Raw genomic sequence first — 24,647 nt, 5'->3', positions numbered from 1 at the left:
AAGGCATTGTTTAATTTAAAAATGTGGAAAAGGGTGAATGCAAAAAGGAGAGAAATGAGAAACATATAGTAGACTGTAAGAAGGTTATATCAGAGACGGTTGATAAAGTATATTAAGGATCTTTGGTTATATTAATCCAGTAACAGGGCTAGTCTCCACAGAAGTATAATTTGTTCCTCACATAGAGGGTTCAGAATGACACTGTGTAAATTGGTGTAATAGAGTAGACGATCCATGTAGGGCTCTGGTGGAGTAAGATGCTACATCAGAAAGGATAGAGGCTCACTTCACAGGGAGCAACCATAAGGCAGATGATAAACACAAACTGTCACTTGAAGTCACTTCAGAAAAAGCAATCTGCTAAATGAATAAGAAGTACATGCCAATATTGTAATGTCCAGCCTGTCTCCCCAACATCCCCAGTAAATAAAGGGACATGGAGAGTGTGGCCTGGTGAATAGCAGACACATAATCAGGAGTAATGAGCAGAGGCAGGAGTTCATTTGAGATGAATCAGTGCAAGACACGGCAGCCATCCCACCGATGTTCCACTGGATTAGAGAGGGACAGGGGAGGCAGGGGCCACAGAGACACTCAGAGAGAGAGAGAAAGAGAGAGATAGGAGCAGGCAGGTAGTGAGAAAGATAGGAACAGGAGAAAAGGAGAGAAGCTGGACCCCATCACCACTCAACTGTAAAAAGTCAGTAAAAAGTTCCGAAGTATCACCATCACCTCTTCTGGGATGTGCAGGGCACACTCACCATGTGGTGAAAAAAGCACAATAAAGCCTCTTCCACCTTGGCATCAGGACCAAGACCCTAGTGCTTTCTACAGGAGCACAGCAGAGAGCATCCTGACTGGTGGCACATCTGCATGGTTTGGAAGCTGTACTGCCAACAACCCAAAAGCAATGAGAAAGAGTCGGGCGGACAGCCCAGGGCATCAGCAGATGTAAGCTCCTCTCCATCCAGGACTGGTACATGAGATGATGATTATAATTAAAGACCCCAGCCACCACAGCATGTTTCAGCTTCTTCAGTCTGTTAGGCAGTGTCGCAGTCTCAAGGCCCAGAATTGCAGGCTTAATAACAGCAACCAGACTGTTGAGACCCCCCACACACACACACACACACACACACACATATTCAGATAAATCTGTTACAATATCAGCACAACACTCACAACACAACATTAGCACTTACATACATTACTTATCATTTATTACAGTATTTATTACTGCAAAAGGAGCTGAAACTTTGGATTTTTCTTCTACACGTATAATGAGGTGTAAGAATAAATGAATCTTGAATCATGCGAGAGCAAAAGAGAGTGAGGGAGAGAGAGAAAGAGAGAGAGAGAGAGAGAGATGAAAGACACCGGATGATGGACCATGTACGTTCCTAAATGACCTCAATTACACAAAACAAAGGAGTCATACACAGTAATTTCCTTTCAGACATGCTAATAGAAACCCCAGGCAGGGGGAGACCAGTGTGGCCTGTGACTGAGTGAATTAAATGTACAAATGAAATATAATCAAATGACTCTTGCAGATGTTGCGGGGCTTTTTCATCATCGGCATGTGGAAGTGTGGGAGACGTCTGACAGAAAGGTCTTTATCAGTGACATCCAGATGATCATGTGCCTCCAAATCAAATTGCTCAGCGTCTTCAGAGAACTAATGGGGCTACGCAGGCTGCAAATGACCCGAGTACGGTATCTCCAGAGCGGAGCAGAGGAGAGCGCTGATGACCCTAGTTATAGCCCGTCAGATGACTCCATCAGTCAGGTGCTGCTAGGGCCAGAACTGACACTCTTCTGAAGTGACGACTCAGAGCCCTAGCGAGCGGATGACTCCAGAATGGATCAGAACTGCGTGTCCCAGACTGTGTTGAGTGTTCAAAATTATCTCTAACTACTATCTCTATCTCTAACTACTGTAGTTGTTAACTGTGCCAGTTTGGTGTATTACACAATAGCAGGAAATTACTGAACTAAAGTAAACAGTAGGAAATTACTGAACTAAACATAAATATGGTGAGTATAACCAAAGTCCAAAGAAAGAAGAACATAAGTGTTTGTGTGTGTGTGTGTGTGTGTGTGTGTGTGTGTGTGTGTGTGATGTGTGTGAGTGTGTGTGTGTGTGTGTGTGTGAGAGAGAGAGAGTTGTGACCAGTGCATAGCAAGGTGTCATTGAACAGACCAACCCTGTAGCCTTGCTGGCCGTCTGAAGAGCTCTGGAAGCACAGATCATTCCGAAGTGAAGTCATGAGCGATCTCTTTGAGCAGATGCTGCAAATTAAACTTGCAGATCAGCAGCTTGGTGAACCCCCGACAGCGACAGATCTCTCATGGTTTGTTACCAATCCAGAGTTTCTGAGCAGCCTCTAAAATCCAGATGCTAGCGATAGCATTGCAGCTCACTGTTGGCTAAGCAGCAGCTTGGTGGTAGTAGCAGATCTCTTACTGACTAGGCATACAACATCAATCCTTAGTGATCTCTATGACCCAATGCTGGAGGTGTAGCTTGCACAACAGTTCAAAGACAAACAAACACAAAAATAGAACAGAAAATTACTAAAAAACTATAAAAAACTTGACATGACATTATATACATTTATTACCTTCAACTTGTGTCCTCAGCTTTATAGTTATATAGAATATTTACAATAATTGTACAAAAATTCTCTCTCTCTCTCTCTCAAAGAGTGGTTTAATTAACACTGTGGTGTGTATAATTGATTTGCTTTACTGATAGCAGTCCAATTATGGTTGTTTAAGTCATGTTACACAATAAGGCTCTCTTGATAGGCACAAGTGCTCCATTGTGCAGTGCAGTTCAAGTAAAGTGTGGTGAGACAGTGCCGTACCAGAGCTGCCTTTTGGCACCGCCGTGCTTCGTCGCCTTTCATACCATGCCTAGAATATGGCATGGTCTTATGCTGCCATGTTAATTAAAAATCACAAAAATCATCAAAATGCAGCCTGACCCAATTTTACAGGCATCCACATGGGCACACAAACAAACAAATATGCACAGAGGGAGAGAAAGACAGAGAGAGAGAGAGAGAGAGAGAGAGAGAGATTGCTTCCAATGGCCTCAGTGGGAACTGTTATATTTTTAGGCACCTTTGTTTAATTTTCTGTATTTTTTAATCAATTCCCAATGAACGATGTCTATTCCTAAATCAACTATTTTAGATTATATTCACTGCTAGCTGGAGAAGGCTGAATTTCCAGTAGACATAAAAAACTGTAGATTTCAGTAGAAATATCATTTTTTCAGCATCGTACCCAACTCTTGTGTACAGATGCAACAGCAAACAAGAGTATCCTTCCTAGCTAACCATCAAGACCAAGAAATGATCAAAACCCTCAGATCACAATTTCCAAAGTGGTGATCAAAGACATCAACTTGGTAGCCCGCACTCATGATTTGTGGATCACAAGCATGCCAGCCACACTTTCTTCCCACAGAACACATGTAAGAGGGCTGGGAAATCGCTGTCAGTGGACACACTGATCCCCAGGGAGCCAGATAACAAAATCAGGCAGCCAGTGAAGATGGCGGTGGAGAGCCTGGTGCCGCGTGGGAATGATGTGGCAGAGAATGGAGGAAGAGAGACATCTGACGGAAGGAGCCGATGGACCCAAACCACCAAAGACAGATTGGTCACATGCTTTCCAAGATGAAGAGAACAGTGTGGATATAAGCACAATGCCACCAACTGACAGATCCTGACTGAGAGGGTGAACAGATTGATTCAAGGAACACTGTGTATTTTCACTTTGTCTTTGTTGTTTCTGCTGGATTGCCATATTTATTTAAAGCCTAGTTCATTTTTTTTACCAAAAACAATTGTGCTGTCTTTAACACCGACTGCATCACTAATGTTAACACACTTTTAAATAAAAATCCTATGAGTGAGAACCTACAGTCAGGGAGTGGCTGGTTGGAACACTGAGTCATCCAGGCACTCTCTCAGGTCGTGCTTCCTCAGGTTCCCATTGTGTACATGCTTAAAGGAGCACAGGGCTAAACACTCTGCTTGGTGAGGTGAGGAGAGGAGAAGGGGCCCCCTCGTTACTTGCGCTCGGAAGGACAACAATACAGGCCTGCCTCCGCACAAAGGGTCGGCTTGGCAACCGCCTCATCATGAGCAAGGGAATTCCTGAAGGGAGCAAGGCTTTTTCAGGGGGCGGGGGGGATTTTGGGGTGCACAACAGAAAAGAAGCACCCCATCTTTCATTCCACTCACGTGCGGATGGCTATTAAAACCAAAGCAAGTGACCAGTTATGTCCAGAGTGTGTGTATGCATTACAACGGATACAAAGTCTGAGAAAAGAAGGACAAATGCTAACAAAACACAAACAGTGCTAATCAGCAATATGACATTTGAACTATGCCATTTCAGTTTCATATCTCCACAGAAATCAATACATGAATGCAATAACATGATGGCTCACAGCAGCATTAAGAGGTTATAAGACACAAGTGGGTTTACCATCTGCGCTTGACAGTGAGAAATGACCAAATAAGGGCTGTCTCTTAAGAAAAAACAACAAACTTCACAACAACATCCACCAGCAATAACAAGTGTGTGGTATTTGTGCTGCTATCACTTTAAAACAACTCCCTCCACCCTCCTTCGCAATGTGCCTCCCAGGTCTCGCATAAAACGTCCTTTCAGCTCCAAATAAAATTAATTGGCTGCATAAGTGAGTGATAATGGGCAGAAAAATGGAAAGGATGGAAGAAAAAAAGGATGTGAGACAGCCCCGAATGGAAATCCAATAGTTCCAATGCCATGCATTTTCAAGTGTGCTCCTTTCCTCCCTCTCCCGCCCGCTTGTTCGCCCACCCGCTCACTCGGCCGCCCGCCTCACGCCAGACTCATTTTACATGATCAATTATTTAAGAACAAAGAGACGCCTCTAATGCAGCCGAGCCATTTAACCTCTGCATATTGAACATTTCATTTTTTAAATGATTGCGCAGGTGAATTTTAGACATTTTAGCATAATGAGGAGCTATGAAAATTTTAAGACGGGTAATGATTCACTCTGGGCCTCGCTAATCCGCACTGGTGGAGGTGGAGAGGGGGGGGGGGGTCGTAGGGCTGGTGAACGCAAAACCTGTTTATATGCTGTGGCCATAGCCGGCGAAATAACACACTTCATTGTTCACTTTAATTATTACAGACTGTTTGGCATCAGATGAAGCCATTGCAGCAGGAGTCCCCAGGCCTGTGCTGGTCTCAGCCCTCCCTGCTCCTGTGTCTCCGGCTCATCCGCCATCATCATCAGTATGCCATGCAGAAGAGCAGGCTATTTATGTTCTCGCATCCATTTTCTTCCCTACCCATTCGGAGGCATCATTATTTCATAAACTCCCTCGCACACACACGAACATTGGCTCCTGGCCCCTCCCCCCTGAGCCTTCTGGTGTGGGATCTGATTGGCTGGGAGAACTCTGAAGGGGAACGTTGTCAGGTAGGGAAATGAGAGAGTGGGGGGAGGTGAGAGTGAGGTCAGTTGGCCATCGTATAGTCTGTGTGACGGTGAGTCATGATTGAACACTGAACTTGAACATTGCTGTTCATATTTACTGGTCTGTATGCTGTATGGCACTATCTCTCCACATGGCAGTGGGAGTGTGCTGGGACTCACAAGCATGTCTAATCTCAATGTTTCCATATTTCTCATTTATTTTCTTCAGACCCTGTCTGTTATCATTGTGTAAATTCTGACCACTGCTGTTCCAGCCAACTCTACCTTTCTTTGTCTCCATTTCTCTCTCCCCCTCTCTCTCTCTCTCTATCCCTCTTTCTTTCTTCCGGCCTCTTACTCTAAGATTAGGACCATTCTTAGTTTGTTGAGTGGGAGCTTGCCTACATGCATTAGCAGGCTACACATTTCCCTTCCAAAAAGTTGGACCATCTCAAACCCCATTACAACATTTTCGAAAACATATCAGTGTCTTATTATAATGCAATATCCCCTGGAAAATAGCCCGAGCAGCAAGACTTACAATAAAGTAGTCCTTTGTGTACACACGAGTAGCTTGCCCAAATTTTGGTGTGCTTTCCTGCTTTTCATTTTTTTTTCTCTCCTTTTTTGTAGGTTAATCGGCTTTCTGTCCACATCCACTTACAGTGCGAGTGGACCTGCTGTGACGCTGTCCTGAGTCTTCTGGGCTTAACACACAAACACCCCCCCATACACACTGCAGCGAAGGGGGGCGCGAGGTGAGACCGGCTTCAGCCTGCTTTTTCACAAACAGCTCTCTGGCCTCTGATATATTCACCACCAGTTTGATGCATACAGAGGCAATGCAAGATAAATAAAAAAATAGAGGAATGTTAGAACAATGATCCATGCTGAATTTCAATGAGAATAGACAGTAGAATAAAACCTTTTCCAGGAAGATCAGATGGCATCTGACAGATTAACTACCTCTAGGTACAATAAAGACTGCATAAAGAGTTATTAGCCAGCACACCATTGGTCTATTTTTTGAGTTCAAACGGGCCCTTGGGAGAAGAGCAGTGGCATGCCTCAGGAGACACTTGCCAATGCCACCCTGGATGGACATCAACATACAATTAAAATAAAGGTGTGACTGGAACGAGAAGTGTGGAACAATAAAGACACATATGATGTCTGAGGTCTCTTGGCTACTGGGTTAATTAGCTTGCAATGATCTATACAAACACATGATTATTCACACACCAACACACACACACACACACACACTCACACATACACACACAAAGACAAGAAGTGGGGCACCCGGAGCATAAACAGATGGTCAGAGGTCATGAGCTCCTCTTGGCTTAACTGGGTTTAAGTGCCATAAAGCAGACAGTAAGTTGGATGGAGCTGGTGGTCTCTGGCTCTACACTGGGTTAATGTCTCACACGACTACTGATGGTCACAGTTAAAAAAAACTCCTCTCGATGGCTCAGAGTCTCAATATCTGCACTGCTGAGCCAAAAGTCAGACATATTAGACATTTGTTTTGTAACTAGTAACTATGTAATCCAGTTAGTTCTGGATCTCATGAAATCTAAGGATCTTATTTCTATTGAGCAGCCACTGATTTAGAGGTGGGAATAGAAATAAGCCATCTTTTCCCATTAGGGCCCTAATAAAATTGGGCACAAACTAAACAGATTATTCATGAAGAGAAAACAGAGTTAATAAAAAAAACTGTCCACTGGCAACACATACTGTATGGCATGCCCATTCATATTGGCACTGACAAGTTAGAAGTAGAAAATGTCTCGCCATAACTGACAGAAAGTGAGATTTCAGCAAACTTTGAGTGATTAAATCCTGGGAGCTTGGGTGGCTTGAGAGCTGTGCTTTGTGAGCCTGCAGTCTCTCTTCATCCACAGCCTCCACTCAAGACGACGGCAGCGAATGAGACGACAGGCTGAAGAAAGAAAAAAGACACAGGCGAGGATGTGAACTAGTTCTGTCCGTTCCCATCTCTCGCCTCGCACTGGGTCTAGACTATCGCCGAGGTTCTTGCTTTAATGCCGCTTCAAAATCATATAATACCTACCAAAAAAAGCCTACAGTACATGTGTATAAAATGGAAACCGTAATGTAATAACAAAAACAATGCCGACATTAACGACCGCCTATAGTAAATGCCTACCGAGGGCGCAGTCTTTTCATTCTGTATGATTCGCCTGTCTTACCCATAGATGCTATTTTCTGTACATAATGGATTTGTGATGTGTGTGGGGGGGTTGAGGCAGATGGCATTGGGAGGGTGGGGGGTTGGAGTCATCTGAGGTCGGACTCCAACATGACATCGCATGAACGACTAATCCCCCCACCACACTACCGCCATATCAGACATACACACACATTCACACATGCAAACCTACACTACTCACACACACACACACATACTAACGCACAAGCGCGCACACACACACACACAGAGAGAGAGACATAGAGAGAGAGAGAGGCAGGCCAACTGTGCAACTTGTGTCAACTCTAATGTATAAAAACTGCATAGAAATGTGAAGACGTCATTTATAATCATATGATACTCAACTCATTTATGAACTGACACGTTGCCCTCAATTCCTGTCTACTATTTCTTCCCTCACAGAGACTGGGAGCTGAGAAGTGGCTGTGAGCTCTGGTCTGTGAGGATGTTACAGTAAATAAGTTCCTCAAACTAGCACTCCCAACCCTCTTAGCCTTCCCCTGCACTCTGCACTCCGTGTTGATTCAGTGCAGCAGGTTTTATTAACATTTCAATGTTTGCTTTCTTCCTTTCTTTGGGAAATAGACTACGGACTTTTGGTGGGGTTTTATCAGTATCTAATTAAAAATGAACTCCCCGGTGGTGTTTTGTGCAAATTGGTTATCATTGCATGTGGTCTGTGGTCTCCCTCCACAAATCATCACAGGCACCCACCCCACCCACCCACCCACCCCAACAGCCTCTCTTCACCAAATATAAACCACAGGAGAGGTTTTCAGGAGAGTTTGGTCACTTGAAACTAGTTTCACGGTTGTTGGATAAGATTACACAATGGTACAATGTAGTGTACTATGGGAAATATTATCATAGCATAGCATATGTTAATTTCTGTTTGTTAAGTATCGAAAGTTGAATAGTTAATTGGAGAAACTATGCCATAAGGTGCATTAATAGAAGATGTTCTACCATCTTGTCATGTGGTTTGGAGTAAACAAGGGGGGGGGGCTGAGAGGGTAAGACATGGGATACCTGTTGGGTGGGTGGCTTTATGACAATGGTACTTCACACATCGTCATGAGCATCATGTTCTTTCTCTGGTTAATTGCTAGCAGCATATGAAGGTGTCAATTTACACCTCATATATCAGATGGCGCTTCCCTGACCTTACCCTGTAGACAACACGCTCAACAAACCAGCTCTCATAAGGCACTACTGTATAAAAGACCATGTATACTGTGTGATATTTTATAATGCACTGCATTATTGTGAAAGGCAGCATTATTGTGTATAACAAACTATTTATCTAATCCAAAATGCCTTATATAGTATGGAAAAACGAGTCACTTTTCACCACATACGGACTAGCTGTTATGTCTGTATAAAGCTACTTATAAGTAAGTGTTGTCAGGTAAGGACACAGAGTCGGCTGTAGATTTCCACCAGTAATTCCTACCCAGCCTAATACTGTCAAGCATCAATATTTAAACAAACAAAACACTCTTAAATAGAATAAATGAAGACATAGTGCACTGAGCACACAAAAGAGAGTAAAGAGAGACAGAGAGGAAAGAGAGAGAGAGAGAGAGAGACTCAAAGCAAGAGAAAGAGCGAGGGCGAGCAACAATTGTGTAAATAATCCTTCATGAAGCTGCACCTGCAAGCTGTTATTGCGGGCCATGGGATTAAGTGATGTGCTTGCTATTCGTTCGTACTGTACGTACTCTCTCTTTCTCTCTCTCACACACACACACACACACACACACACACACACACACACACACACACACACACACACACACACACAAACAGCATTATTTTCCATTTCTCTTTCACTTATACTCATCCATACATACTATAGCCTATCCAGGTGACATCACGAACATGCAGTAAAAAGGTGACTGATTATAAAGATCCTAAAGGACTACTAATCAAAAAAGGAACAGATTAGGCGCACATCTGGCTCAGTTCTGGCACTCACAAAGCACATCTGTTTTAGACCCTTATTAGCCACGCCAGTGGCCATCTGCTACATAAGGACTGACTGAGAAAGTTGTCATATACCTGAATGGAACAGGTGTGCCCATACACTGTGTGAATTACTGAAGCCTGAAATGTTTTCATATGCAGCATTCATGAAATATATATATTCTACACAGACAACCATCTGCACCTGATTACATCACCAACAAGCAAAATAACTGATTACCCACTTACTACATATTAATGTTAACTTAATTAGCTCATAGCAAAAAGATCTGATGCCACCTCTTTAATTAAGCTAAAGAAAAAGATTTTATTCAATCTTAATTGTCTTAATTATTCCAAGACTGTTTAAACAAAACAACACAAGCAAGCTGAGCAGAAGTCTACCACCGGAGACCTCAAATTGCAGTCGCTGATAGGGATCATCCCGACAGGTTTCCTTTTCCCCCCCAGCAATCCTCTGCCGAGGGAAGCCGAGTCTTGTCTCCACGCCAACCACCTCCACCTCCACCTCCACCCCCATCTCCACCTACCTTTTTGTTTTAACTCTGTCTTCACATCCCAGAGAACAAACGAGGCCCTTTGATCAGGGGAAATCCTTCCCCAGGTGCCAGCGAGGGAGCGAGCGACGGCGCTGACGAGGAGACGACTACCGCTCAAGTCCCCACAGAAGAAGGGGGTTACAGATCTGCCTATAAGATTTGGCCCTGCAGGATTCGAATAGTTTGTATTTTCATGGCATAACTTTACATTATTTTATTTCATGATGCATGCTTTCTAGATCTTCTTTCTCTGCCACTATGCTAAAATGGTGCTGGGCTCATTAGTGTTTGAATGGTTGTAACAGCCAGGCCTTTCTGTCTTCCTGCAGTTGTTGCATGCACATGCACGCGCCCGCCTGTTTGCTGGGCTGTGTATGCTGTGGACGTCCATGAACATGGTGTTGCTGGAGTCCGAATAAACAGATTCTCTTCACCAGCCACGCTGTGGCTCTTGCCAACTCCTATCGCTAAATCCAGCAAACTTGGGTTGAATTGAGAAATACGGTGTGGCCAGTTTCATCAGGAATTCACCACACAAAAAAATACATAACGCTAGTCTTCCCATGGTGACGTGTTTCCAGACCACAACAGCCGAGACTGGCTCCTTTTCTTTTTCTAATGCATAGTAGAAATCTACATGCTCATATATTGTAAAAGGCAAAGGATTTTGATCATTTAACAATAGTTTGATTTTAAAAAGATTTGAAATGACAATTAACAAGCCAACCATTATGTATGTATCCATAAGGATGTGCCTAAAAAAACATCCAACTTCCTCCCTAACCTTCACAATCCACCAACAATATCCAGTATTAGAGTTGTGTGAAGCGGAAAGGGGCTGTTCGCCTAACCTGCTTTACATCCTTTAAGATGCTGCCCTCATGGGAAAAACCCAACTGAGGGTAAATGACTGACTTAATTTACACAACATGCCAACTTGATTTCACAAAAAAAAAACCCAACTGTCTCTTCCTGAGAAAATGTTGTTTACAACCACCTCTCCTCCCACCCTCCTTGTTATGGTCAGCTTTCCCATAAAGTAACGCACACCCCCTATACGCCCTACGGCAGGCTTTCAAAATGCTTACGCCTCAGTTTGTCCGCTGGGAGAAATTCCTCTCCAGGCAGCTGGCCAGGTATCTGACAGTTGAAGAAAGGCCGCAGAGCTGCCCGGGTAGCTCTCATTGATTTGCTTATCATCCCGCCATAGAAAAAAGGGCCATATATCGAAATCCCTCACCCACTGAGCGACCAAAACAAAAATGTTTGGGTTATCCATGTTTGAGCGTCTTTACATCATCTAGCCTATGTGCAGGTTGATCTAGGGCTTTGCGTGTGAATGACACAAACCCCAAATTGAAATGAGCCAGCAGAATCAAAAGAGGCGCTGAAGCACTGGCTGCTCCCACCTCCTGAATGCCCAAAAGCTTCCCAATCAGTAAGACATAGCTAGCCTGGCACCGCACCAAAATCCATTTTGCATTTTGCAAACAGATATCCATGTACCATGTAAAGTCTACTGTCTAAGGGACCAAAGAGTCTTGTGTTGAGCAACAGAGGAGAGTGCACTGAAAGCCAGGCCAAAAGCGGAAACCACTCACGTCAGTGCCTCCCACGCGCTTAGGCTCTTTGTGACAAAGGCGACAACGAACGGCTCCATTAAACCCAATAAAAGCTCCTGTCTCTACAAGGAACACTGTAGCAGCAACAATGCATGAAGAGCTGTTTCCCATTCCAGTGCCTGGTGTACATAATTAGCCTCACTTATAGCAGTCCAGCTGCTGCCTCAAGAGAAGCTAAGCCCTCAAGAGAGCCTACTGGTCTGGCCTGAGGCAGGCTGCACTGTGCAGTTCCCATGGCACACTAACATACAATATGAAAACACATAACAAGACTTTATTTGACTCTCTCATAAGTAGTGCTAAGGTCTGTTGTCATAAAAGTACTGGAAAGCCTTGGATAATCATTTGGATTTGGATTTTCAGAAAGGCATTCTGCTGTTTTTTTTATTTGGATTTTCAGAAAGGCATTCTGCTGTTGACAAAATCAATCAAATTGTCAAATTGATGTTAGAGAAACTACTCTGGACTTACTCCGTCACACAAATCAGACCCCCATTACCCTTGAACTTAAACATTTAAAACAAGTCTTCACACTGTTCCTCGAGGAGGGCATAAAAGAGTTTAAAGTGACCCTGCATGCTGGCACACTGGTGCATTTCAGCAATCCCTGCTTTTCTCAGAGTCGGCAAAGTAAAGTAGCCATCAGTACAACTAATAAAGTTCTGATGGCCCCTTTTCCCCACCACATATGCAATTAGGGCTTAAGTACACCCACCGTTACCCACCCCACCAAACTAATTCTGAGCAGGGCAGCAGTTCCACTCAATGCATTAGAGGGGCCAAGTCAGCCCTTTCAAAGCACTGCTGCTCTTAATTGACCTCTTTGAAGGCTGTTTATACAAAAGGCCTTTTTCAATGTTCAGATGTTGTTGTCCACCTGTTCTCTACGAGCATTGAGAATAGCCGGATGGCTGAAACGTCTACTCTTGCTCTATTAAAACCAGTTGCTGTTTTGTAAGACTTTGTCTAGTCTTTTTTTCAGAGTGTGAACCACTTACAGCTTCATCTTTACATTATTGGTTTTTATGCACCTGGAAACTATCATCTGAGCGCAACAATATTTCTCTGCCTTCTGACGTCCACCTATTCTCAGACATTCTTACTGATGTCTCCTTCAACTGAGGAGACTAAAAATGGACCAGACATGGTATAGAAAGGTATTAACAATACCAACGCTTGTTTCCCAGGGAACACACACACTGTTTCCCTGCACCTGTGCTGAAAGCTGCTTTTGCTAAAACTCTATTCTATATGAGGACATAAACATTAAACTCAGCACCGTCCAACAACTACATGAAACCAAAGAAAGGACCGAAGACTGCCTCCTCTATCAGTCGGAATTAGGCATGTATGGATAGAAATTGACATAATATAATTATTACATAAGACATAAACACATTCCAGAAGCCCATGCTTGCAAATAAATGTGGTCACTTCCTTCGCTCATCAGTGCCACATGACTCTGGGGCCAAATCACAGGAGAACATCCAATCACTGAACGTCCTCAAACCAGGGTGTGAGAGATGGACACTGAGCCAGCAAAGCACTCCAGCAGCACCACGAGTAAGTACTGGTCAAGGAAAGAGCCATAAAGAGAGGTATGTAGAACAATCATCATACACACACAGAACTCTGAGGAAATAAGTCACAAAGAAATAGCGGGGGAAGGAGACCTTGAGATCCTTTGTTTTAGCACAAAACACAAAGTTTCTAAATGCTATGACTTTTTTCTGTGATTGATACAGCAGCCAAGCCAAAGTCTTTCAGCCTGTCAGAATAGCTGTCAAGGATAATAGGTGCAAATTCAGAAAACAATGTAGCCTACTGTAGAACTATGCATGTTGTTATATGAATGTGAAGAGAAAGAAAGCATGATAAAAAAGACAGTAAGTATACAACAAAACAGAATTCACACAGGCCTATTATTTAGGGCCAGTGATAGTCACAAGAGTCCTCACTACAAAATACTAAATCATGAATAGAACTATATTGTAGATATATGGCACATATATTTCATTATGCCTCGGTTCAATGAGAAATATGTCTACCACAAAAAAAAATCCTCAGCAGAATAAGGTTGTATGCTGTCTAAACATTTCTGGTTTGCAAGTGTCATGTTTACAAAGGTGACTGTGTCTATGCATGCACACACCTCATTGCACGTGTGTGTGTGTGTGTGTACAAGTGCGTGCTTGTGAGACACAGAGCGCATGGGCGGAGGGAGGGAAGTGACAATAAGGTGACGTGGGCACTTGCTGACACTTCTTCGGGTGCCCTGTATTTGTTTGTTTTTATATGCTTGCTTGTCTGTCTACTGCAATGTGTGCTGAAGTGTAGCCTGCAACCAAAAATAAGTCACTCAAGTTGTCGCATTTTGCTTGTTGCCCCTGGGTAAACGCGGGCGGTGGCTCTTCCGAAGCACTTCACGGATGAAGCCTGCGGAGAACGCTAAAAGGCAACAAGACAAAACGCAATTAAGACGTCCACCCGCTTATATGACACCTGTTGAAATGTTGTCACATAACCTGATCCCGCGACCTTGATGATCCAATTTACTGTAGGCTACCAGATCCTGGTGCGCGCCTTTGGCACTGATGCTTAAAACGTCGGCCTTAAGATCGACAAACAGAAGTGTAGCCTACAGATCCTATTACCACGGTTAACTGCATTCGATTTCACTTAACGCATTTTTTTCATGATGAAAACAACCTACCGAGTAGACTACGGATGTATACAGCACATGCATGTTGTGAGGGGAGCCGAAGTACATTCAAGAACCATCCCATGAAACACTGATGCTACCACGACACCAAGATGCAGACCGCTGCAAATACTCGGTCAACACAACCTACCCAACCAAGTTTCATACACAGGCTAGCAAATGTTTAATTATGCGTAGGCTACTCACGATTTACGATAGGCATCTAACACATATTATAAAATTATAAAAAGCAAAAAATACAGCCAATACTGCAAAATAAAACCAATAATGATGACTAGTCCAATTTCATTTCTGGCAACAAGTTTCTATGTTTCTTTTCAAGACACACTACAAAACATATAGCCTAATGGTTAAAGTAGCCTGATTCTATTAAAATCAGCAGGCTATTATTAAAGACAGCGTAAACTGGTCACTTTATGCTTCGCCATTAAGACCTAGGGTGATTGTTAAAACGAGCAGTAGCCTATATGAACCTCGTTACGAGGTTTTCCCAAGCGTTTTCCCAGTCCGCCAAACGGCGCGTTTATCTGATCATCATCTTAATTCTCATTTCCCCGTTTTATACAAAGAGCTACGCAAATAGAGGCAGTGTAAACACCCAACAGTCTTGCTACAACCGCAACACTTCGGAGTTCATATCAAGTGTGGCCTGGCTGCAAATTGATTCTCATCACGATCGCTGAAAGTCCCTCGGCACAATTATGGAAATGCCGTAATCGTCATTCCAGTACATTATTCGCATTCATAGCAGTGCGTGACCGCGAGACCAATCGCTTTTCCTACTTCTTTAATGACATTTCAAATACTTCCCGCAAGTTAAAGCATTAGGAAAGTATTCTCAAAGCTAACTATTCAAGTGCACAAATGATTGTGTGAGGCTTACCTTTGAGGGCGATCCCGAAGATGCTGTAGAGGGTGAGGAACATGTGCTGTTTCAAGATCATATTGCCTCACTTCTATCCAACAGCTGCACTACAATAACCAGCACACTTTCTTCCCTCTTTCTGTCTGCGCTCGCTGAACGGGTTATCCAGGTGCAATCAGCTCGGGCTCCTGTTGGGAGATGTCTTCAGCGGTAGTCCCACCGCTTTTTTCGAAATCCACTCGTCGAACAAGAGACACGAGAGAGCTCGCTTTACGGCCAAGGAGAGATGCTCACTCCGCGCACACAGAGCTGAAAAGTACGGCTCTCGCTTCCAGCGCCCCATGGGAGCATGAGCTGGCAGAGTCCCGCCCACGCGTTTGACTGATGAGCAGTTAAACCAATGGCGTCTGTTTACAGTTTTTTCAACTGAACCTGAGTACTCATGAGACTGCTGCGCTTTGGCACTAGTCTACCACGCGCCACATGTGTTGTTCCTGAACGACGGTCCAGGTACACAAATGAGCAGTGTGTCAGTTGTTTATGTAGAAAGGATCGAACATATTCACATGCTGCGTAGGCTATGTATCGGATATGCGCCACAGACAGATTGGGGAGAATAATGTTGATCGGTTTATTTCAATATGATTGGATGCGCATCAGTAATAATGCTTGCCTTAACATAATAATAATAATAATAATAATAATAATAATAATAATTAACTAACAAAGAAATCTAACCCGTTGTAAACACAATGGACATATGGACTATAATTAAATGAATAAAATTCACAGTAGGCTATGTTGCCTGATGATCTTTATGATATGGCCATAGCCAACTGGGGGCGGTGGTAGTGTAGTGGGAGCTGGGCTAGCGTGCAGTAGCCTGAAAGTTGTCGGTTCAATTCCCGGCTTCCACCACTGTGCCCTTGAGCAAGGCACTTAACCCCAATTTGCTCTGGGGACAATGTGATCCCTTGTAATATAGCTGACATATGTAAGTCCCTTTGGTCAAGAAGTCTGCTAAATGTAATGTAATAATAGTAACTGACATCTGTGTCAAAGTAGTGTTTGAATGTCATTATCCAAAAGTTTCCCATCATCATATAAACTGATACAACTTATGATTACAAAATGCTTTCATAGCAGAAAACTTTAGCCAGAGGGTTTGCACAGTTCCAACTGTTTGTGTTGGTCTAATCAGAAATGAATGATGGCAGACATCAGAGACAGCCTTGTCCAAATGATTTCACACAAGCAGGAATGTTTCTTCAAAATGAAACAGAAAGAACACATGGCAATGTGGATACGCTATTCTGTTGATACTTTGACAAAATATCAAAACCAGTCAAAATTCTCACCTTAAGATTGCTCTGTTCAGACACAAAAATGGGGATGGAACTCCACTTTCAATGCTTCCATGAACTTAAGGCATTATTTAAAGAACTGGAATGCAAATCCACAAAAAATTATGAATATTCAAATTCAATAAATTAATGAATGAATTTGTGTAATGGCATTACGCACTGAATATTTGTAAATGATTCCGACAGTGCTCTTGTTTATGACAAGAACTTTTTTGAATTGCACCACAGACCTGGCACCAGAACAGCATCCATTTCCACGTCTCAGATCTAAGGATTTTTGCAGGTTTTAGAAGGAGAGCCAGTCTCGTTTGAATCAGATTTCAGTGCAATCCATCCAACATCAAAATCTCAACAAGTGCCTCCCTCCTGCACATGCATGCCAGTCACAAAGTGCCAAACCGCCATATGGCCTCAAAAGGCTAACCTTTACCAGAGGCCAAGATGAGAGATTATGAGGGGGAAAGAGCAAGTCAATCCCTGTTTGGGGACATCGATAAGGGAAATCCTGCAGTGTGCTGAAAAATGCTTGAGGCATTGACTCCTGTGGAATAGAAGTGTTCTGAATTTCAGTGCACTACCCGACCTGAGGGCCTTTCATAGGCAGCTGAGAGATGGATATTCCTAGTCTCCAAATGCAGTGCTCAGTTATTCGCGGGCATATGCAGCGTTCTCCTGAAGCTGGAAAACTGCCAAATATCCTGCCAAGTGCAGGAGGATTCTTGCCTTGATGAAACCCTCTGAAGTATCACATCGCAGTCAGAGAGAGAGAGGGAGGGAGGGAAGGAGGAAGGGGGGGTTCTTTTTGTCTCAAGCAGGGGAAAGTTTCTCCAGCTGCACAGCGATTGGTGGAAGCTGCTGGTGACCTTGTCAAAAGAGGCAAAGTTTCCAAGACTCGCTCGCTCGCTCATTACAGCTGGTGTATTGACAGCTCCTGGGTCTCATACTAATGAAGCATCTTACAGCCTTAGTGTTTATAAGTGACTCAGCAGGAAAAAGATTTACCTCAACTTAAAGATCGAGTCAGCATTTATTTGCAGAGGTGAGATGTTTTCAAACCAAACATCTAAACAAATACACAGCATTGTTCACATGAATTGATCCCACTTAAAGACTGGTAGATGATTGACAGATGATTACTGTCCCAGGGGCAGTAAAGGGCCAGTCATGGCCTACTGGTTAAGGCTTCGGGCATGTAACCGGAGGGTTGCCGGTTCAATCCCTGACCAGTAGGAACGGCTGAAGTGCCCTTGAGCAAGGCACCTAACCCCTCACTGTTCCCCAAGCGCCGCTGTAGCAAGGCAGCTCACTGCTCCCGGTTAGTGTGTGCTTCACCTCACTGTGTGTACACTGTGTGCTTTGTGTTCACTAATTCACGGACGGGATAAATGCGAAGACCAAATTCTTTGTATACGCAAGTATACTTGGCCGAGAAACCTGGAGAGATTTACATTTACAATGGATCCCTGTCTTGATAGGTTAATTTTATTTACTTTCTCTTCCATTTACAGAAGACAGGGACCACTACAAAAAATTAAATTCTTTCACCGTATAATGTTATATGTTGACCACTGTTGGAATGTGCAGACTGCCGACTCTTTTTGGCATTACAAACAAGTTTCCTGAATTTTCGCTGTTGAGAATGTTACATCCTAGTTGGTCCACATGTCTGTAGTTGGTTATACAGTATTCAAATAAGACTGGTCAAAAACGTTCTGATGTATGAAGGGTCTCCTCCTCTCTTTGTTTTTGGTACCATATAGTGTCCAACTTGACCCGAGGCTCTGTGAGGTTTGCTGATCATGTGTGGTGTTCAATTAGATGTCAAGGACAAGTCTATGACGAGACAGCAAGTGGAGCTTCACGCAACCAGACTCGCTGAATAGTCATTGGCGCTAATAATCAGTGTTCAGTGATAGGCTGGTTGTTCAGATACACTCTCACAAACACTGAATATGAGGAGAAGCTTGAATAGCTTGTCTACATATTTTGCCAGGGGCTGAGAACAGTCATGCTTTGATCAAACATGTTCCTATATATCGTCCTATGCATTTATGCTGTCATTTCACCAGCAGCAACAGAACAGATGAAAGGCACACCATTAAGTAAGGGATAATGTATAGAACGCCGGTCATTATGGGGAAAATAAGTCCCGACAGGGCGAACCGGTGGCGCGTCGGGGTCTTGTTTCGCCCTGAAGGGACTTATTTTCCCATGATGACCGGCGTTCTATACATTATCCCGCTTATTATACGGCTACTTGCCAAAACGAAAAAATAAACTCCATGATATGTCTCTTTACACTTATTTGTTACCGTTTCGTCGTGGCTTTTGCTGAGAAACAAATAATTCGCAACACTACTAAAAGAACATGATAACTCATACAACTGACAGCATGTGAGGCAAACATTTTTACTTTAAAAGGAGTATCATATTAACATGTCCTTACCACTAATCAATTAGGATGTACTACTAATGCCCATGTCAACTTTTTTGGATGACATTAACACTAAATAAAGGTCTCATTTCATCAAATAGTCTTCAGTGGTCAACTTTTTCTAAAGACTAACTGGATAGGCAATAGATTTGCATTAGATATTTTTCTCACTTTAAGTGACCTCTCCTTTTCTTCAGTGGCCACTGATAGATAAGTCTGATTGCCACGTATCCCGTTCCGAGCCTGAGATTGTCTGGCAGGACTGTCGCGCTTATCACTTTGGTCCATTTTCCTGCGTTATCTCCTCACAATGTTCCCCTAAGTCGGTCTGAGACTCACAGGAGCTAATTGGCCTCTGAGCCCTCCGTGTGTCCGGCGCTCCCACTTTTGAATGAGATCCTCCTCCTCGTAATTATCCTTTGGAGAGCAGCAGCCGGTGCCAGGATGAAAAGAGCATGCCCATCGCTGAGTCTTGGCATGTGTGTGAGTGTCTGTGTGTCTGTGTGTGTGTGTGTGTGTGTGTGTGTATGTATGTGTGTTTGTTTGTGTGTGTGTGTGTGTATGTGTGTTTGATTGTGTGTGTGTGTGTGTGTGTGTGTGTGTGTGTGTGTGTGTGTGTGTGTGTGTGGGGAGTCTATATGTGTAATCAAAGCTTATTGGTAGAGAATCTGAGCCTGGCAAATGGGACAGTAATGGGGGGTTGTTGAAAGGCCTTTCAAAAACAGCAGATCAATCTTTATATCATTTTTATTTCTGTCTTTGTCATACTGAAAAATACGTTATTAAAATATGTACAGTATATGGTATGTATAGCACATCATTCCAAAGCTCTGAAACTTCCCCAGGCTTAGAGGTGCAGAATGAATACATCAGCTGTGCAGAAGGATTTCTCTTTGCTTGGCGCAGTGTCTCTTCTGTCCCCGGTGGAGTCACAGGCCTTTCCCAATTACGTTGGTGACATTTGTTTAATGTATCCCAAGGGTTGAGCCAGTGGAGGAGAGTCAGAGAGCCCTCAGACTGCCTCTGGCTTTGGGTTCCCTTCGGGTGAAGACCAGAGGAGGGAGGGATGAGTGTGAAGTGGGAGTCGGGTAGGTTTATATATATAAGTATATATATATATATATATATATACTAATATTGGCACATAGGGCATATGAGTGTGCCTCTTTCCGGCTCTTTCTCATCTCATTCTCTCTCTCTTTCTATCTTTATCTTGTTATCTCTCAATTTATCTTATTTTATATATTTTGAACAAATATTCTTATGCTCTGTGATCGTGTGTGTGTGCATGTGTCAGTGTGTGCTTGTGTTTGTGGGTGTGTGTGCATATGTTTGTGTGTTTGTGCATGCATGTGTGTGTGTGTGTGTGTGTGCATGCATGTATCCACATGGATATTTAGTGCCCCCTATTGTTTTTTAATAATAGTGTGCTGAGCACTCCATTTACAAGCTAGCTCGCTGACTCTGTATATACACAGAGAACCAGGAGTCACGACACCCATATCAAACGTGCCAAACCCATGAGGGTTTCTGTTGGTTAAACCATGACCCGACCCAGCCCATCCCATCTCATTGATATGCCACTGTCAGCATGAATACTTAGGAGACACATTCATTTTAAGTGGTTTATAGTGAAGGCAATGTTTACATTTTTTGAAGCTTTTAGCCCTTTGAAAAACTATGATGTTGTTTGTACATTGCACTTCTATGTGATTATGATGATAATTGATTGGGGCAGTATTGAAAGTGAACATGGCAATAATATAGTGTATGTCATTTAAGTAGCAATGTGCAATGGTACATTAGACTGAAAACACATCGCTGAAACTCCACTGAGCAAATGGTTACCAGGGTGGCTATGATATTCAGTACTTGAATTCTGTAGGTAATACCCAGGTCCTCAGGTAAAGCTCAGGCAGATCACAAAACTGGAGTCATGTAGTCAATAGTACACAATAACCACAGGCAGCAAAAAGGTCAGTCACAAATATGCATTGTTTGTAAACATTTCCAAAACATAATTTTTAATTTTTTGTGAAGAGGCATAGGCTGTTGAAGAGGACCATGAGATGATGGGGAGTAAATTAGATGCATGCAAATTTGAAGCAGATATCAAGGAAAGCCCTCCAGCTTACTGGTTGGATGAAACAGTACTGCTTGTGTTGACCCCATATGGTATTGATGCTGTAGTGCAAAATTATGTCTAGAAAGATAATGGTCAATTTGCCTCAATTACTGTTCACAGAAATGCACAACACATTCTAGGACACTCATCTGTGTTATACAGGATATGTTTTGTGTTCTTCTGTAAATGCCACACTGCTATGACAAGCAGTAGACTCAAAACAGCAATGACCAAGGGCTCTTAGAGTTAAAGCCCATCAGACATTATCCGAGAAACACCTCTCTCTTTCAGGATAGTATCATTGTGACCCTGCATGATCAATTACCTTCTGCACACTGAGCCACATTTCAGAACTATCCATGAGAGATACAGAGGAATACAGAATCGACGACAGCAATGACCAGTTGCAGTTGGTGTGGGAGTAGTTATGGCTCGTTGGGCTACATGAGATGGGCAATGATCCTGTTCGGTGGTGGAGGTGGTGGTGTGGCTGGTCAATTCTCATATTGACTGCTCACAGTGACACTCTGGGGGCTAAAGGGAGAATGAGAATGTGACGTGCTGCTCACAGCTGGGATCTGAATGAGAGAGAGTCTCTCCAGCTCTATAGGCTGGGAGGGGTGCTGTTTAAACTGCTGCTGCTTCTTCTGCAGAGATGAGATTCATTCAGTCAAACACCACTGCTTGACCACAGATGGCCAAGGTGATTTTCTTTTAAATCCAGGACTCGAAATGAGCACATGTCTATCATATGGTGCTTAGATGATAAGTATATGTATAACTGTAATATTAATATTTTGATCCCGTTAGGGAAATTTGGTCTCTGCATTTATCCCATTCATCCCAATGTGTGAAATTAGTGAAACACACTCAGTGAACACACAGTGAGGTGAAGCACACACTAATCCCAGCGCAATGAGCTGCCTGCAACAACAGCGGCGCTCGGGGAGCAGTGAGGGGTTAGGTGCAAGTTCGAAGCGTTAACCAGTAGGCCATGGCTGCACCTCACTATGAACTGTGGTGGGGAAAGCAGATGAATGAAAGTAGTAAAATGGTAAATATAAATTATTTTAAAAACAAAATTTAAAAATGGGGATCAGAGGGCCAGAAGGGGATTCACAGATTTGTAAACTGCAAAGTCGTGAGTTTAAATAGTTAGTCGGAGAAGTTAGCCAAGTTACTAGCAGGAGTTAGCCTGGAGAATACAGACCCTGGTAATCTAGAAAGATTAAGGGTCTGGCCACGAACAATGTAATGGCCCAACTCGAGGGGTGGCACCAAGCATGCATTTGAAAATCTCACTGCACGCAATTGGATAACACTACGACCAATGTTTACTGACCTCCAACGTTGCAGCCCTGTCGTCATCAGTTTAGCTCGCCTCTTGCCCGCCTATATCAGATACGCCGATTTGATTAAAAGTAACGTGCATCATTGCTCATTGCCAGAGTGTCTCGCAGAGACAATTCAATTGTGCTCTCGCGAGAACTCTGGATTTCCAGGGTAAGCAGGAGTTTCAACGCAGGGGAATTTAGAAAAAGGTACTTGGAACCATGGACGTGGCAATGGGTTTGGGACTCCTGTGACGTCACATCTTGCACATGCAGTGACCCCTGTGTAAGTACAGTACTAGTCAAAGTGTAGTCAAAGGAAAAAGTGGTAGAAGAAGGAGATAGAGGGGGGAAGAAAGGGACGTGCATGTTAAGTGCATGTTAGGTGTGTTGGGTTGCTGAAAGTGTTAGGAGAGGAGGTACCCTTGGAAGAGATGGGTCTTCAAGAGCTCCTTAAAGATAGAGAGGGCAAGCTCTGGTAGCACTTGGTAGGTCGTTCCACCATCGGGGGACCATGAGCTGATTTTAACGCTTCTGTCACAGACAACAGAGCCGTTTCGGTGGAGTGGCCACTTTTAAAGCCAGACTGATTAGGATCAAGGGGGCCATTCCGTAAGAGGAATTCTGTGATTTGTTTGGAAGCCGCCCTTTCGATAGCCCTGGATTGGAATGGGAGGAGCAAGAGCAGGCGATAGTTTTCCTCTTGGGTGGGAGCAAGGGAAGGCTTTTTAAGCAGTGGTGTTACCCAAGCCAGTTTAAATGTGTTTGGGAATGTAGCAGGAACCAGCAGGGGCGGATTATGAACTTTCGGGCCCCTGGGCCCAGATGTATTAAGGGCCCTCCCCCAGAATTTTTTTAATTTGTTTGATGTGATTTCCTGTATTCTGGTGCATTTTGGGGATAGCCAATACTAAATTCAATCAGATTCATAGCCTACATCCTGATTTGCTGATATTGAGGCAATGATTCCATGCAAAGGCTTCAGGGCCCCTGACCCCTTGGGCCCCTGGGCCTGGGCCCGGTAGGCCCGTGCAGTAATCCATCCCTGGGAACCAGTGAAGCATTAATCATATGTGTGATTGCTGGCATGATGATAGGAGATGTGGCATGGAGGAGGTTGGTTGGAATTGGGTTCAGTGGGCCTGTAGTAGGACGGAAACGTGTTGGGTTCAGACAACTCACTCTCAATGAGAGGAATGAATGAAGCAAATTATATGCCGTAAATCAGGGAAGACTGAAGGACTGCTGCATGTTGCATGTTTCATGTTGCGCCCTTAACCAGGGAAAGCAGGTTATGACTGCACAGATCAGAGAACTATGTCAGTGGCACTGTGGATCTATCTTATCATAAAAAGCCTTCTTTACAGCAGTGCCGCTGGATGAGAAGGAGGACAGTAGTAACTGGTACCTTGAGATATTGGTAGCCGTTTTTGTTTTGTGCCGTTTCCTCTCAGCTCTGAGGACAGTGTGCAGCAGTCCGAGGGTATCATTCAGCCATGGGTGAGACTGCTTAGGTCGAGCAGATCTGGTAGATAGAGGACAAAGGCTATGCAGACAAGAACAACATTTACCTGTTGTTCTTGTCTGGGTGTCTTGTCGGGTAATGTAATGGGAGGTGGAAGAGCAGTTTACCGTTTCAGATGCCCTTACAAAATCTTGTGATTCTTTTTAATTATTTGCTTTCAAAAAAATATGGTGGGGGTCTATTGTCTTCTCTATACCCTCACTGCGAAACAGCTTTGGCTATTCACATGTATTCCTGTGAGGACTTGGTGGCATAGAAGCAAAGAGGGGGAGTGAGGGTGTGTTTGTGTGTGTGTTTTAATGTACAGAAGCACATATACAGTCCATCTGATCAATAAGTATGTGCCTGGAGTCAATTTTATACACTGACCATTTTCTCACCCATTCATTTCTAATGGCCGGTCA

The 24,647-nt window shown here is 43.5% G+C and overlaps 1 protein-coding gene across 3 annotated transcripts in view; it reads right to left on the bottom strand.

Moving 5' to 3' along the window:
* LOC125291166 (cell adhesion molecule 2-like) overlaps positions 1-15,787 on the bottom strand; it is a 231,256-nt gene extending 215,469 nt beyond the window's left edge. For all 3 annotated transcript variants that reach the window (XM_048237763.1, XM_048237765.1, XM_048237764.1), the window contains exon 1: positions 15,483-15,787. In XM_048237763.1, coding sequence (XP_048093720.1) covers positions 15,483-15,543 — 61 coding nt within the window. In that variant the 5' untranslated portion in view covers positions 15,544-15,787. The remainder of the gene's footprint in view (positions 1-15,482) is intronic.
* Between the last annotated feature and the right edge of the window lie 8,860 nt (positions 15,788-24,647).

The sequence above is a fragment of the Alosa alosa genome, chromosome 2 (genome assembly GCF_017589495.1).
Source record: "Alosa alosa isolate M-15738 ecotype Scorff River chromosome 2, AALO_Geno_1.1, whole genome shotgun sequence".
Taxonomy (NCBI): domain Eukaryota; kingdom Metazoa; phylum Chordata; class Actinopteri; order Clupeiformes; family Clupeidae; genus Alosa; species Alosa alosa.
Note: the sequence above shows the minus strand (reverse complement) of the source record. Positions and strands in the feature narration are given on the sequence as shown.